Source organism: Ovis canadensis, chromosome 18, assembly GCF_042477335.2.
Source record: "Ovis canadensis isolate MfBH-ARS-UI-01 breed Bighorn chromosome 18, ARS-UI_OviCan_v2, whole genome shotgun sequence".
NCBI classification, from domain to species: Eukaryota; Metazoa; Chordata; class Mammalia; order Artiodactyla; family Bovidae; genus Ovis; species Ovis canadensis.
In genome coordinates this window covers 20,556,420-20,571,173 of record NC_091262.1, presented here as the reverse complement: position 1 = coordinate 20,571,173, position 14,754 = coordinate 20,556,420, and the positions used below count along the sequence as shown (strand labels likewise).

The 14,754-nt window shown below is 48.8% G+C and overlaps 1 protein-coding gene across 1 annotated transcript in view; it reads right to left on the bottom strand.

Moving 5' to 3' along the window:
* The window catches only part of IGF1R (insulin like growth factor 1 receptor), a 298,490-nt gene that overhangs the window by 11,318 nt on the left and 272,418 nt on the right, over window positions 1-14,754 (bottom strand). Inside the window, exons 15-19 of the mRNA XM_069559224.1 lie at window positions 14,443-14,513; window positions 10,118-10,347; window positions 9,753-9,863; window positions 5,814-5,973; window positions 2,706-2,835 (exon numbers count right to left, since the gene is read on the bottom strand). Of these exons, the coding sequence (XP_069415325.1) occupies window positions 2,706-2,835; window positions 5,814-5,973; window positions 9,753-9,863; window positions 10,118-10,347; window positions 14,443-14,513 (702 nt within the window). The remainder of the gene's footprint in view (window positions 1-2,705; window positions 2,836-5,813; window positions 5,974-9,752; window positions 9,864-10,117; window positions 10,348-14,442; window positions 14,514-14,754) is intronic.

The window sequence follows — 14,754 nt, the reverse complement described above, 5'->3', positions numbered from 1 at the left end:
CTAACATCTCTCTCTGCACCACCAATGTGCCCCTCTGTCGCCACCAGCTGTCACAGGGGCCATTTAAAGATCCATACTGGTTCCTCAGACATCCCCAGATAGACCTTACCTCACAGACCAGCAGCCAAAGTCCACAGACGCTCCATGATTTGGCCAAGGCCACAGAGCCAGAGACACTAAGAAATATGCCATGCCTGCAGGTTTAGGAGCAGGTCATTTACAGTGTGACTTGACATCAGTGCCTCATATGAAACCAGGCCTTGAAGTTCGTGCACTTAATCCTTACACATTAGGCAAGCGCACTTGTGTGAAGTCCTTCCTAACTATGAGCACTGGGGTGTCTTCCCCAAGGAAGGGACAACGTGGTGCGAGTCTCACATCAGTTCCAGTGCAGGCTAAGGTCAGCACTCCTCACACCAGGACAGGAACTGTCAAGGTCCCCCCCACCAGCACATGGAACCCTACGCATTCCCTGCTGATGTGGATTTGCCACTGAAGAACCAGTAACTCCAGGAGGGGGCAGAAAACTCTGGATGCTTGTGGCCACTCGGAAAGCTTCTCAGCAAGTCAGGAAATGAAGACAGCCGTAGGGCCGTGCAGTCGCTCAGGAAGGAAACGCGCCTTCAAGCTGGGGGTTCCGCCTCCTGAGTCCTGTGCTGGGTTTCCTCCATGCCTAGAAGGCACCCCTGTGTCTTCTCACTCAAAGAAGCCACTCCTTTGAGACACAGTGCTACAAGGGAGCTACAGGAGAACGACACAGCGCCCAAAGGCCTGGGAATAATGTCTCCGAGGATAGCAGGGAAGCACAGAGATGCTTCAAGCACAGACAAGAGACCACTTCCTTGCAACTCCAAGGCCTGTCTTACCAAAACCAGAGCAGGTTGTGAACTGTTTTGCAGAGAGAAGGGCCAACGGAATATCAACAAGAGGCCAACTTAAGCACAGCATGAGTAAGACCTGCCAACCCAAGGATGTCTTAAGGATCAGGGCAGTCTGTCTTGTGGGAGAGGAATTAGCAGTACCAGGGAAATATGTGAGCAGAAGCTCAACGACCAGCTGTCAACGACACTGTAGATGGGGCTCGGGGACCAGTCCTGACCTCAGAACACCTTCTTATCCTAAAATTCTGATGTATCTCCTTCAAGGTCTATGCAGGGGTGACTCTAACTATGCAGGGGAGACTGTTCTGTGTCACTGAATACACTCAGAAATGATTTTCATTCCTTGGGGAGCACCTTAGATTCTGGGCCGCTGAGAAGCCCTCTAAATTCTCCATCATCCTGGCCTACCCACCTTACCAGTGTGATCCTCAGGACTATTAAAAAAAAAAAAAAAAGCTAAAGCACTGTCAAAGCCTGAACAGTGAATGGAATGAAGATGAAATCCCTACTCTTGTTTGTATATATGTATTTTTCCTCCTGGTTCATAATGTCAATGTCATCAAATGGGAGAAAAATGGCAGAGCACTCTTTGCTGCAGCTTGTCACAATCACCACTAACCAGAATTTGGTAAACTTAGCCTATGGGATATCAACAACTCTAGTTTTATCTTTCTGCCCCGCCCCTGTTTTTCTTGGCTCCCGTGGTTTTCTATTTTATTGCCCTGTAAACTGACCTCGAAGTTGTTGGAAGCAGGGATCCCAGAATAAACAGAGGCAGTGTGGACCCAGGCCTGCCCCTCCCCGTCCTCTCTGTTATCTAAAAATGGTGTTGAGCACTTTGATTTGACCATGAAGAGAGAAGCATCTTGAACAGACTGATTGCAAAACAGATCTCATACTTGAGCTCAAGAAGCAATCATGCTTTGCTGGGTCATATTCAAATGCTATTTCCAATTTGCACCTGTCTTCTAAACAGGATCCAAGGCCCTTGAACTGTGAAGGGTCAAGAGGTTAAAAAAAAAAAATGACGTCTGTCACTGTTTAAATAACTCCTCTATGTGGTCATCCGGATGGCTGGAGTAAACAACTACCATTTCTGTAACACATCAGTGATGGGATCTCCCCAGAGGACAGCCAGGGAACTAGCTGACGTTCTTGAAGGCAGATGTGCCAGGGCCTTCGCCTGCCAAGAACCTCAGTCATATTTCAGAACCTGACCACCTCTCTGCAAGGCTGCTGAGGAGCTGCAACAAACACTGCGAGAGGCTTCTGCATCCTCAACTGACGCTCTCTACCCCAAGATACGACCATGACTGAGGGGGCATTTTGCTTTCCACACCATCCCTGGGTCAACAACGATGACCCCCTGGAAGACCCATTGGAAGAGGACAGAGAGCAGATGGGACCAGCAGGAAAACACATCAAGACTCAAACTTTGGCTCTAAAATAAGCAATGTTTGTAATCTGAAGGTTTAATTAGGTGAAGCAACGCCCCCCCTCCACCCCCGGCCCTGACCCCACGGTATCTATTTATTGTGAAAGAAAATGAGAGAAGGCAGGCAGGGGATGAAGCAGAAAAAGGTGATGTTTTCTGGCTTGTCCCCACATCCCAGCCCCTGGGGTTGTGTCTCTGGGTCTCCTAACGACCTGGTGAGCCGCTCAGCACTGAAAGAAATATTGGTCCTGCAAAGTCTTTAGGTCCCACAAGTGCCCACTGACAGCAGGAATGCGTCCACGACGAGGGGGTGGCCCGCATCACACGCAGCCAAAGCTGGACATAAGCAACAGGGAACAGAAAGCGGGGGGACAGGACAGGACTCGTACCAGACGTCAGAGTGAGTGGTGAAGACTCCATCCTTGAGGGACTCGGGGGACATCCAGCGGACGGGCAGCAGCCCCTTCCCCCCCTTCCGGTAATAGTCCGTCTCATAGATGTCTCTTGTCATCCCAAAATCTGTGAGAAGGAGAGAGGGTGTGAGGTTACCCTGGGTGAGCACTGCGGGGCAGAAGCAGAGAGAACGATGATGGCTCAGAGAGGGCCTGTGCCCGCGGCCGAGCCAAGGGGACACTCGTGTGGGTGTCCGTGCTGCCGTCTGATGAGGGTCAGTGAGTCACATGACAAGCAAATGCCCAGATATCTCTGCCTGTAAATATATTTATATCGTAGTTCTGTTAAAAAGTTAGTTTTCTCATTGCATTTAAAATGAGAGGCATCTTACAAATTATCAAGACCCATAGTTTATCAGGAAAATACATACTGTGTAGAGCAAAGGTCATTTATCTGTGGTTTAAAAACATGATCAAATAGCCAGGAGCATGTTGACTTTTATTTACTTGGTAGCACTGCCTCATTATCAGAGGAAATGAAAGTAGTTTCACCATCTAATAAGGGGGAAAATATTGAGAGTACCAATTCACAGCAAAAAAAGTCCACAGCAAGCTGCCTAAGAGATGCTATTTACTAGGCCCTGAAGCTATTACTCAATAATGTTTTTCAACATAATACTCCCACTCATTTTTGAAAATGTCTCCCATTTTCCATGACTCTAGAAGAAGTCACATAATTATGTTTGATGGCAGGCTTGCTTTATAATCCTAAATTATTGCTTCTTTGTCAGAGTTTGATTTTCCACTCAATCATGTAACCTCTCCTTACAGGGCATCTTCCGTCTCCTTCTCAGGAGAAAGGGCCACTCTCCTTTTAAAAATGTTCATTTATGCCTCTAACTCTGCCACAAAGAGGTAAGGCTACAAAGCAAACACAGAGAACAAAGTTCCTTGGATGCTAACCAACATAATTTCCTTGTCCTATGCTAAGGGCCATTGAACTGCCTGTGGTGAAATTACTTGCTGTATTTGTAATCCATCAGACACTGGGTATTAGAAAAACATTTCCGAACCCTTGTGAAGAATGAAAATGAAGAGCTGAAGTCTTATCTCCAAACTAATCCAGTGACATGCAAATTAGAGGATTTGCTTTTACTTGTACAAAAAGAAAAAAAAAAATCCCAGAAAAGGAGCACAGACTATTTCTTCCTTAACTCAAAAGAAAAAGTTCAAATTTTAGGAAGAAAAACACAAGTACAAAGGAAATGTCACGATAGACATGCCACCTGGTTAAACAGCAAACTGAGGCCTTACTGATTTGGACTCTCAGCGGCCAGTGGCACAAGAACAGCCCTTGGGGGCATTCTCAGTGGTACTGTGGGGCAGGCAGGGCCCTGAGGGAGCAGCAGGGAGTTAGGACGTGCCCGCGCCAGGCACTGAGGCGCCTTGGGCCGTCCTGCACCCGGTCCCTCCAGCATCTCATGGCTCTCTTACGATCATGCCCCCGTCCGAGGTCAAGACACTGAGGCTCACAGAGCTCAGGACACCTGCCTCAAGCCTCGAGGCTTCTGGTGGCAGAACCAGGTTTCTTTAGTTAGCGGCTGCCCGGCTCTGCAGCTGGGGAAGAGGAGCTGGTGAGCATCCATGTGGGAACAGTCTGAGTCACCGCTGAAAAGGGAGGAGGCGCACAGAGGAAGCCCTGGCAGTGGCCAGAGGGTCGAGCCCCGGGGCAGGACAGCCTCTCAGACTCTCGGGGGCATCAAAGGGCCAAATCTAGGGACACACGGAGTAATTGATGGCCAAGTGTATCTGCTCTGTGATACAGCTCCATCCATCACCTCAAGCTCCTTACAAATGAAAGATAAAGACACCTGCTGTTTAACCAGGTGGCATGTCTATAGTGACATGGGTTCTACTTGGGAAACCATTCTAGAGGGCTACTCACTGTTTATCAAAGAGCCAAAATATTCACTCAAATATTCACTGTGTAAATAAAAAAACACCACAGCTCTGCTAAAGGAAGGTGAGCACTTCCAGAACATGGGCTAGGCAGAGAGGCTAATTTTGAATAGTTTTTGAACGTAGGGTCTTCCTGTGGTTTCTCAGGAGAAATATTTAGCATTTTTCTGAACCATCGTCATCTCATAGTGGGAAGAGCAGGTGGTTCCTAAGCAGCCCTGACGTTACATGTGTGTTGATCAAGCAGATTCAAACACCACAGTTAAAACCAAGCCTAAAGGCTGAAATAAACTCCTAACCAGTGACCAGAAATGTAATCCGCTCCACGTTTTTACTGTGATGGTGGGCAGTGACAAGGGTTCTAAGGAGCAGGCTGGTTAGATGCCAAGTCAGGGTTGACAAAGATCCCAGGTGGGGCTGGAAGAACCCGCCTGCCAATGCAGGAGACACAGGAGATGCGGGTTCGATCCCTGGACCAGGAAGATCCCTTGGAGAAGGGCGTGGCAACCCACTCCAGTATTCTTGCCTGGAGAATCCCATGGACAGAGAAGCCTGGAGGGCTGCAGCCCATAGGGTCACAAAGACTGAAGCAACTTGGCACACACACAAGGATCAGGAGCCCAGAGGCCGATCAGCTCAAGTGTGGGCCCTGGAGGGCAGAGGTCTTCCCCCGCCAAGGGACCACCTGCCCCGTCACCACCCCGGCTCTGCGCATGGGGTTCACCCAGGGGGCCTCACCTCTTAGAAAACTCCAGAGTTTGGAAAACTGGAGGACATACTGGTAGTCTGGATGGTGACTTTTATGTCCAAATCAAAATCGCCTGAGGACATTTTCTCAACTATTTTTGGAACCGGTGCTTACAACTATTCTGCTGAGAAATCCCCCACATCCCGGGAGAGGCACCTGCAGGGATCATGGCCTCAGCTCGCCCTTGCCCACTGCCTGGACCACTGCAGCCATGTGCCATTGAGACTGGAGCCAGCCTGGCTGGTTGACTACCAATGGGACACAATCACATGACTCCCAAGAGCAAGCCTCTGCAGTCACAGGATGTGCGGGAAGACCTCTCCCCGGGCCAGCTAATGCCCACGGGGTCCCTAAGACACGTGTGACTTTAGCGCAGATCTGAAAAGCTAAGAACACACCTCCGATTTTGACTGTGAAATCTTCGGCCACCATGCAGTTCCGGGCAGCGAGGTCTCTGTGGACAAACTTATTGGCGTTGAGGTATGCCATGCCATCTGCAATCTCGCCAGCCATCTGGATCATTTTGCTTAGGCTGGGAGGTGCTAGGACTGGATTATTCTGTTGGAGAATTAAAAAAAAAAAGATACACATGAGAATTTAGGAATTCTTCCCACCCCACGCTCTTTCAGGGTTTCTTGATCCTCTTTTGTTCAACCTGAGCACCCCACGTAATTCTTCAAGGAAACCAGGAGTGGCTCAGAAGGAGGCGGTGGCACTGCCCTTTGACCCAGCGCAGAGCTGCAGAGAGGAGAGCCTATTAGCACAACTCGGACCAGCACCTTTGGTGTTGCGGTGGGACTAACAGCACTTAAAGTGAAGCCAGGAATTTTTGATATTAAGAATTCTGGATACTCAAATTACAACTAGTCTAAGTCTTCCTTTTATGTCTACAATTCAAGTCCATATAGGGAAAAGGAGGGAGGGGACGTTACAAAGGCTGTGTGGAAATAAGCAAACAGCCCTGAATGGACACTGGATACATTATTTTCCACAAAAGCTTTGTTATAAATTACTTACTCCTCCTCTTTCCCTTCCACTTTCTTCTAAAGTACAAAGACATCAAGATTAATTTGTTCCCCTTACAGAGTGGCATTCCTTGGATTATAATTTTCTGTGCTTGATGTGGAAAGCAAGTCCTTGACAATTCATTTAAGTTCAGAGGATGCCTACTCTGGAGGGGACTGATGTCCAACAAGTAACATGGATAAACATTTCCTCTTTGCAGAGGAGGGCAACATACCGACTTTGGCACTGAAAAGAAATACCCCCAAATAATAAGTCCACTTAGAAAAACATCATATAAAACGTGTGGCCAAGTTTCTTTACCCCAAAAGAAGATTTCTGTGCTGACCATCTCTTGCTTGCGTGAGTTCGACACTTTACCTTGGTTTCCCTGACTATAGAGCACCTCTCGCGACATGTAAAGCCGTCCTGCTTGGACAGGCCCCGTGTGCGCCCTCCCCAGCTCAAACCCTGGGCCACGAGAAGGGTGTGCACTGCCTCCTGCCTGGGCTCTTTCGCACCCCTGGGGTCAAGGCGGGGTCACTGCTAGGAGGATGACCGGGGACCATGCCTAGGGGTTGCTGGCTTTACCCGCAGAGGGGGCAGTTTCTGCCCCAAAGCTGGCTTCTAGAAGCAGGGTAACAACTTTCCAAATACTTATGGGTTGGGTCCCTACACTTGAATTCTGAAGCTACTATCAGGAATGCCTGTGGTTTAAAATCCTCATCACTGAGCTGCCTGGGGACGTGATGAGATGGCCCGAGGGTAAGCCAGAACACCCCTTTCCTGTAGAAAGGGGCCTTGTATGGATGAGCCTTTCCAGGGCTTTGGATGTGCCTGGTCTGGTACACTAGGAAAGTGCAGGTAAAATGTTAAGTTTAGGTTTAAGAAGTTGTGGAGTATTAAGTTAGGTGCTTATTAGAAGTGGCCACTCACGATTAATATGACAAACAGAGAAGGAAATGGCAACCCACTCCAGTACTCTTGCCTGGAAAATCCCATGGACAGAGGAGCCTGGCAGGCTACAGTCCACGGGGCCACGAAGAGTCGGACAGGACTGAGCGACTTCACTTTCTTTTTTATTAGAAGTGGCCATTCATGATTAATACAACAAACAGAAGCAAAGAAAGGAACCCGATTTTAATTATTGAAAGAGAGGGCTGACTTTCCGTTGGTTCACAGTGCTAATACTGCCATGCTTTCAGATGTTTTAGAGAACAGAAATCTTTAATTTGCTTAGAACTGCTTAAGATGTGCCAACAAGCGCACCCACAGTCAGTGAGGGGAACGGGTGAACCTTCGGTGTGGGGAGAGGATGCCGTGCAGAACATAGCAGAACCATGGGACAAGCACACGCAGCTTTATGCTTGACGTGGGTCAGAAAGGACAACTTTAAATCCGACAAACCTAAAAGCGAAATTTTGATATGAGAAGGACCAACCCTCTTATCCACAGGGAAGGAAACCAAGGCCCAGAGCCCGAAGCCGCCGCCTGAGATGCAGACAGCTATGGCAGAGCCAGGCCGAGGGCGATGAGCTTTTCACTCTGTGTCTGAGACTGGGGACGGGGGCAACGAGTGCTTCGGGCTCCTCAGAGGTGGCGTCCATGAATCTGATAGGAAACACGCTGCCACGCCTCCAGCCGCCAGCTGATGGAGCCTTTGTCCTTTGTGCTGGTCTGGGTATTACAGAGCGGGCTGGGGCAAGGCACTGAGGGCCAGGGGAGCTGGGCGCCCCGCGAGGCAGAACAAAGGGTGGGTGTGTCGCAAACCTCCCTGCTCGGGGCCTCGGTCCACATGGGGCTCCGTGGGCCTCGCAGAACCACACCCATCGGCTGTGAGTAAGGGAAGCCACGTATGAACAAGTGCTTGGAACAAAAACTAAGGAACTACTATTTGGGAGAAGATCCAGTTGCCGATTAAATGAAGAAAACAGAGATTAAGCTCAGAGACAGGCTACAGACATTCAAAAAGGGTAAAGAAAGGGCAGGATCCAAGGCTCATCCAGCAGACCCAATGTTTCCTCAATAGGCAGCAACGTCAGGACCCCAGTGAGGCCCAGCGAGGCAGTCAAGTGGAAGGCAGACGTGGCTAGTATTCCTTCTAAGTATTTATCTCCCAGTTTACTTTTAGAACTACTCTCTTAAAAGTCATGCCTCCAGATTATTAAAAGCTGGGTTCACGCTGCCGAAGGAGAGACACCGCGGTGATGAACCTGAAGCTTGTAATACAAATTGGTATTTCTCCCGAGACTAGGAAGAGATCATGGTTCAGCTGAGGCGATGATCATTCAGAAGCTCAAGCAAGACGCTGACTGAGGATAAAGCCGGGAATGTGGATGCAGGAGGGGAGCCCCATTTTCAGAAATAGGGCTCCCTCGGCTCAACGGCTCAGACTGCCCATGGGAGGGGAGAAGGCACACGTGGCTCGTGGGCTTCTGAGGGAGTGGGAGTCTGTGCACCAGCCTGGGGGAAGGCATCCCGGCAGAAAAGGCAGGTCAACCTGACACTGAGCTCTGACAAGCGCAGCCCAAGAGGGGGCAGCAGAGACGGGTACCCCAGACAGAGTGGGGGCAGGAAAGGCTACAGGGAAGCAGCGGTGTGGACAGGCCTGTCAGTGGGAATTGGAGAGACGGTGCTGGAGGAGGTGACACGGTGGGTAGAGAGAGTGAGGGGGCAGCAAAATCCCACAGGGGGTTGGTTCACGGGGTATCTGCGTACTGGCAAGGGCCTCTCACTGAAGATCCAGGTCTCTCTGTGGCCAGGGAATTCCTTCGTATAAAGCAGGAGTCCCCAACCTCTGGGCCATGGACCAGAACCTCCTGTCAGATCAGCATCGGCATTAGATTAGAAATAAAGTGCACAGTAAGGGTTTCTCTTAAGGCGACTCAGTGGGTAAAGAGTCGGCGGGCAATGCAGGACATGTGGGCTCGATCTTTAAGTCAGGAAGATCCCTGAAGGAGGAAATGGCAACCTACTGCAGGATTCCTTCCTGGAGAATCCCATGGACAGAGGAGCCTGGCAGGCTGCAGCCCATAGGGCTGCGAAGAGTTGGACACGACTGAAGCGACTCAGCATGCACACGAAGTGCACAATGAACGTAAGGTGCCTGAATCACCCCCAAATCATCCCCCGGCTCTGGCCTGTGGAAAAACTGTCTTCCGTGAAAGCGGCCCCTGGTGCCAAAATGGTTGGGGACTGCAGCTATGAAGGACCGAGAACCAAGCATGCAGCAAGGAAAGTACACGGATTTACAGACACAGGATCTTCTGGGGAAGGTTCTAAAGGAAAGGGAGGTCTGTTGATGACATGGGATGCAGAGGAAAATCAAAACTTACCTCCATTTCTGGCCTCAGAGACCGGAGATAACTCTTGAGGTCCCCCCGGGTCATCAGTTCCATGATGACCAGCGTCGGCTGGCCCTGGGACACCACGCCCAGCAAGCGCACCTGTGAGGAAAGACACAGCGAGAAGCGCTGAGCGGGTGAGGACCCCCCACGATACAGCTCCCCGCCGCCAGGACCACCGGGCTGGAGCAGAGCCCGCACCACGGGCCCCGGGGCTCAGGGGCGGCCCTGCACCGCCTCTGGAAACTCCGTGTGCACAGCGTCTAACGGAGCAGCGGGGTGACGGGGAGCCCCCTGGAAGCCGGGGTGAGACGGCAACCCCGAGTGTGCGGCCCACACCCGGGGCCCCCTCTTACCACGTGGTGACAGTTGAACTCCTTCATCACCGAGGCCTCGTTGAGGAACTCGATCCGCTCGCGCATGCTGGCGGCCTCGTTCACCGTCTTAATGGCCACCCTGGTCTCGGGCTCATCCTTGACCACGCCCTTGGCCACGCCTTCGTAGACCATCCCGAAGGAGCCCTGGCCCAGCTCGCGGCTCATGGTGATCTTCTCCCGGGCCACCTCCCACTCGTCAGGCACGTACACTGAGAAGGAAGAGGCCGGAGCTGAGCCAGCGGGACAGGGCTGGGGTAGGACACGTTCCGGGCAAACTCCAGGCCAAGGAGGGCAAGGTCCCACTCCCTGGAGCCCACAGAGAAGAGCACCGGGGGACACGGGCACATGGCTGGCTCTGGAATCTCCCACAGGCTGGGGATTTCAGCAAGGCCACTGTATAGTCAAACATTAGAATTTCAAGTCCTCACGGATTTCTAGAGATAATTCAAAGATACCAATGGCAAGGAAGAAACAGAAAGTCGTTTAACTTCGGATGTTGCTATCTATAAGTATAAAATCCACGCTGGATTTCAAAACATAATATAATACTTCAGTAACTTTTATACTGACTACATATTAAAACTGATAATACTTTGGATATACTTAAAGAAAACATTATCAATATGTATTTTGCTAGTTTATTTTTCCTGTTTTATATGTGGCTACTAGAAACATTTCAGGTTTCTTATGGGACTGGCATTAACACTTCCATGGGTAGCTCTGCTCTAGCCTGGACAGAGTCAGAGACCCTGGGACACTGAGTGAGCTACGGAAGCGATGAGCCCTGTCTCACTGCTCATTCCTACCGAGGAGTAGTCAGTGCTGACCAGCATGCAGGAAGGGACAGCTGATGAGCAGAAGGGTCTCCCCAGGACTTGGGCCTGGGCTCTGTGAACTCAGGGACCTCCCACCACTGGGGTGAGGGGCTGGGGAGTGAGGCTTGGCGATGACTAAGCCTGAATATGATTTCCTCTCCAGCCTATGCTTCTGGTCAGATCCAAGCTGGTTTAAGAAAATAAATAAATAATTCGAGGTAGGAGGAAGGAGAAAGAGGGAAAGGAAGAAGGGAGGAAAGAAAGAAAACAGAAGAAAATCCATCCGACCACTCTGATGGGTAGGTGAGAACTAAAGGAAAACGCACCTGTTCCACAGATCCATAAGAAATTTCAGTTATAACCACACTCTTCTAATGCTGTGTGCTCATGTGCTTGTCTGAGAGGGGAACCCCTGGCCAGCTCCACTGCTCGGAAAGAGATGGCCTTGGCTCAGAAACGCAGAAAGACTGGGAACCTGTGTTTGCCTTTATGCTTTTAGATGTTAACTGTGGGCCTTCGGCTGGATGTAAGAGAAGAAGTGGGTTGACAGCTGTATTCTATGAATCAGGCCCAGGAGATACCACCAATTTACACCTCTAAGGAATGTCCAGTATGGACTATGTTAATCAATATAGAATTTTCTTTCACGTAATTTTTGTATTTCATAGTACGTAGGTATGTGTTCAGGAATGCCACAAACGGAATTCCACCCTCCATGTGGCTTAGCCACTTTATATCCTGGAAGAGGAGGCTGATGCTTGCTTAGGAGAGTAAATACGCAAGACACCCTAGTAGGTAAGACTCTCTGATACCCCTCAGAAAGTATAAAGAGACAGTCTATATCCATTTATCTCTGAAAATCCAGGCTTGCTTTTAATCAGAATTAGCTATGTAGCACACCACGAAACATGGAGTTAAAACCAATCACATTCATCCCTTGGAGGTGGCTGAAGTCAATACTCACAATCCCTTCTCTCAATTCAGCCCAACAGCTCTGACTTTAGCCAGTAGCCCTAAGCCCTCCCGGGCAGCAGAGGCTTACGCGCACAATGCTATCAGCGTTTCCCCGGAGGGGATTTTCAGTGTGCTTGGAGAATGGTGACATGCAGATCAGCTTTCAGAGAGAGAAGTTTTTTAAGCATTTTTGAACTGCGATGTCATTTTGTTGCCCCTTGAGGAAACTAGTTATAAGATGCTTGTCCAAAGGCCAAATAAATTAAGTTCAAATACGGTGACCGTATTCCTACCTGTTGGCCTGAGTGACAGTAAGCTTTGTTTTGTTTTTAAAGAATCAAGAGATTATATGATGAAAGCACTCTGGAAAGACACAGAACTTGAATTCAAATTGCCATTAGAGTCTGATTTGATTGTGCGCTCTCAAAGTTCCTAGATACTTCATAGTCAAAGCTGCAAATGCCAATCTCCTGTGCTTTATTCTCTACAGCAATCTCACTCCAAACTGACAGAGCAGGGAAGTGGCCTTGCATTTTCCTATATTAATAATAAATTATAAATAAACAATAATCTATATTAGATTAATTGATTAAAAACTACATTTATATAAACACTGCATTAAAGTCTTTTTTTTTTTTTTTAAAGAAAAAGACCCTCTTCACAAGTAATCACTCATTTAAGTTTGGCATGTATCCTTCCAGAACATTCTCTGTGCCTTATACGTACACACACAGATGTATAGGCACGCGTGTACGCATATATGCCTTTTAGTTTAGACACATTATCCGCTTTATTTCTGGCTGTGGTGGGCTTTGCTGCAGCGCGCAGGCTTCCTCTGGCTGTCGCGGGCGGGGGCTACCCTGCTGCAGTGTGCGGGCTTCTCACCACTGGCTTCTCTTGTGGCAGAGCTCAGGCTCCAGGTGTGTGGGCTTCAGTACCTGTAGCTCGTGGCTTTGAGAGTGTATGCCCAGCAGCCGTGGCTCAAGGGGTTAGCTGCTCCCTGGCATGTGGGATCTTCCTCGACCAGGGATCAAATCAGTGTCCTTGCATTGCAAGGCGTATTCTTAACCCCTGGACCACCAAGGAAGCACATAGATGCCTTTTAAAAATACAACTTCGCGAGACCTTTATAATGTCCTCATCATTCTACATTTGATTCCTATTCAGAGGACTCTGCTTTTGACTGATTCTATTGTAAACACAATTAGAATTAGAAATTATTAAAGCAATCCCAGTAGTAAAGATCACACACTTATATACAGTGCTTTCAATCGCTTCCTCATTTGACGAGGATGAGCAGTCAGAATAATCAGGACTCTTTATTCCATGTCTCCTGCATACATGCTTCCATCTGAAGCATGAGCGAGGCAAACAATTTTCCTAATTCCACTCCTTATGCATTTGACAGACTGGGTCCAGCTCCTCCCACGGGCCAGCTTGCCTGCAATACCCCCAGAACCTCACAGTCCTTCCCCACAGCAACTGCATCACACGTTAACACAGTGCCCAGGACTGCTTTACCCTGACTTCTCAACTGCCTAGTTCTGTGACCTGGACGTGTTTCTTCTCTGAGCCTCATCACCCAGCGAAGAGACAGAAGCATCAGAAAATCCATTCTACAGGGTTTCTTGGTGGCTTAGGAGGTAAGGAATCTGCCTGCAATGCAAGAGGCCAGGGCTTGATTCCTGGGTCAGGAAGATCCCCTGGAGAAGGGAATGGCTGCCCACTCATGTTCTTGCCTGGAGAATGCCATGGACAGAGGAGCCTGGCGGGCTACAGTCCATGCATGGGTTTGCAAGGAGTCAGACATGACTAAGTGACTAACACTTTCACCTTCATAAGGATGTAAGGATCAAATGGGTTGGCATTTGTGAATGCCCCTAGCAAAGGGCCAGTTAGTGGCACCCAAGGGCAAAGGGCTCACCCTGACTATCTTTGAAAAGGTTGGATTTTGGCAAACTAGGAAGACAAGATAGCAAAAAAGGGGGAAAAAAAGCACAATCCAACTTCCAAGTAAGACCTTCTCAGCCGTTTAAATTAAACAGCTCTCAAGAGTAATTACCAGAGGGAATGTGAACGGGCTATGGAGACCCTAGTCAGGAGGGAATGAACAGAAAATCTCCCGAGATACAAAACGCTGAGAAGCCGTGGTGATCAAAGACAATTTTAAAGACATGGAACTCAAGGTAGAACTAGTTTAAAAGGACTGCTTTGTCAGCTCCAGCATGTCTTCAACTAGATCCTGACAACTACACAGCTTTTCTCATTCTAGCATAAAATTTCAGGCAATTAAATAAATGAATTACTGTGTTGGCCACATTCATCTCTGAAGCCCGTATTCTCTTGGGGCAGCTCAAACAGTCCTAGAATTTTTGACATATGCAGTGAATTGCTCAAAACTTTGGTTTTTTAAAAAAGAAAAGTATTAGTGAAGACAGATCTGAGGTCAAAGGTACCTCAAAACAACGCAAACGTATTCCCCTGAATTACTAACACTCAAAAGTTCCCGAGCTGGGACCTCAGGCAGGGACTTACCATCAGCTGCACTGAAATACTCCGGGTTCACAGAGGCATACAGCACTCCATTTCCCAGCCTGCTGTTATTTCTGCCAAAAAGACAAAATTTAGGTGAGGAAAAAAAAAAAAACCCCACACATTTCTGTTTGTACTTTCGTCTGTTTTATTTGTTCTGATTCATTAAGGACCAGGAGGAGTGGGGGAGGGGAGTGCCATCAGGACAGCTCACCCTAAAGCCTCTCTTGGCTTCCTCCTTGGCCTCAAATTAGAAACATTTCTTTCTTTACTTCATTGGAAACTGAAAGCTTATTTTATGGACAGGGTTAAAAT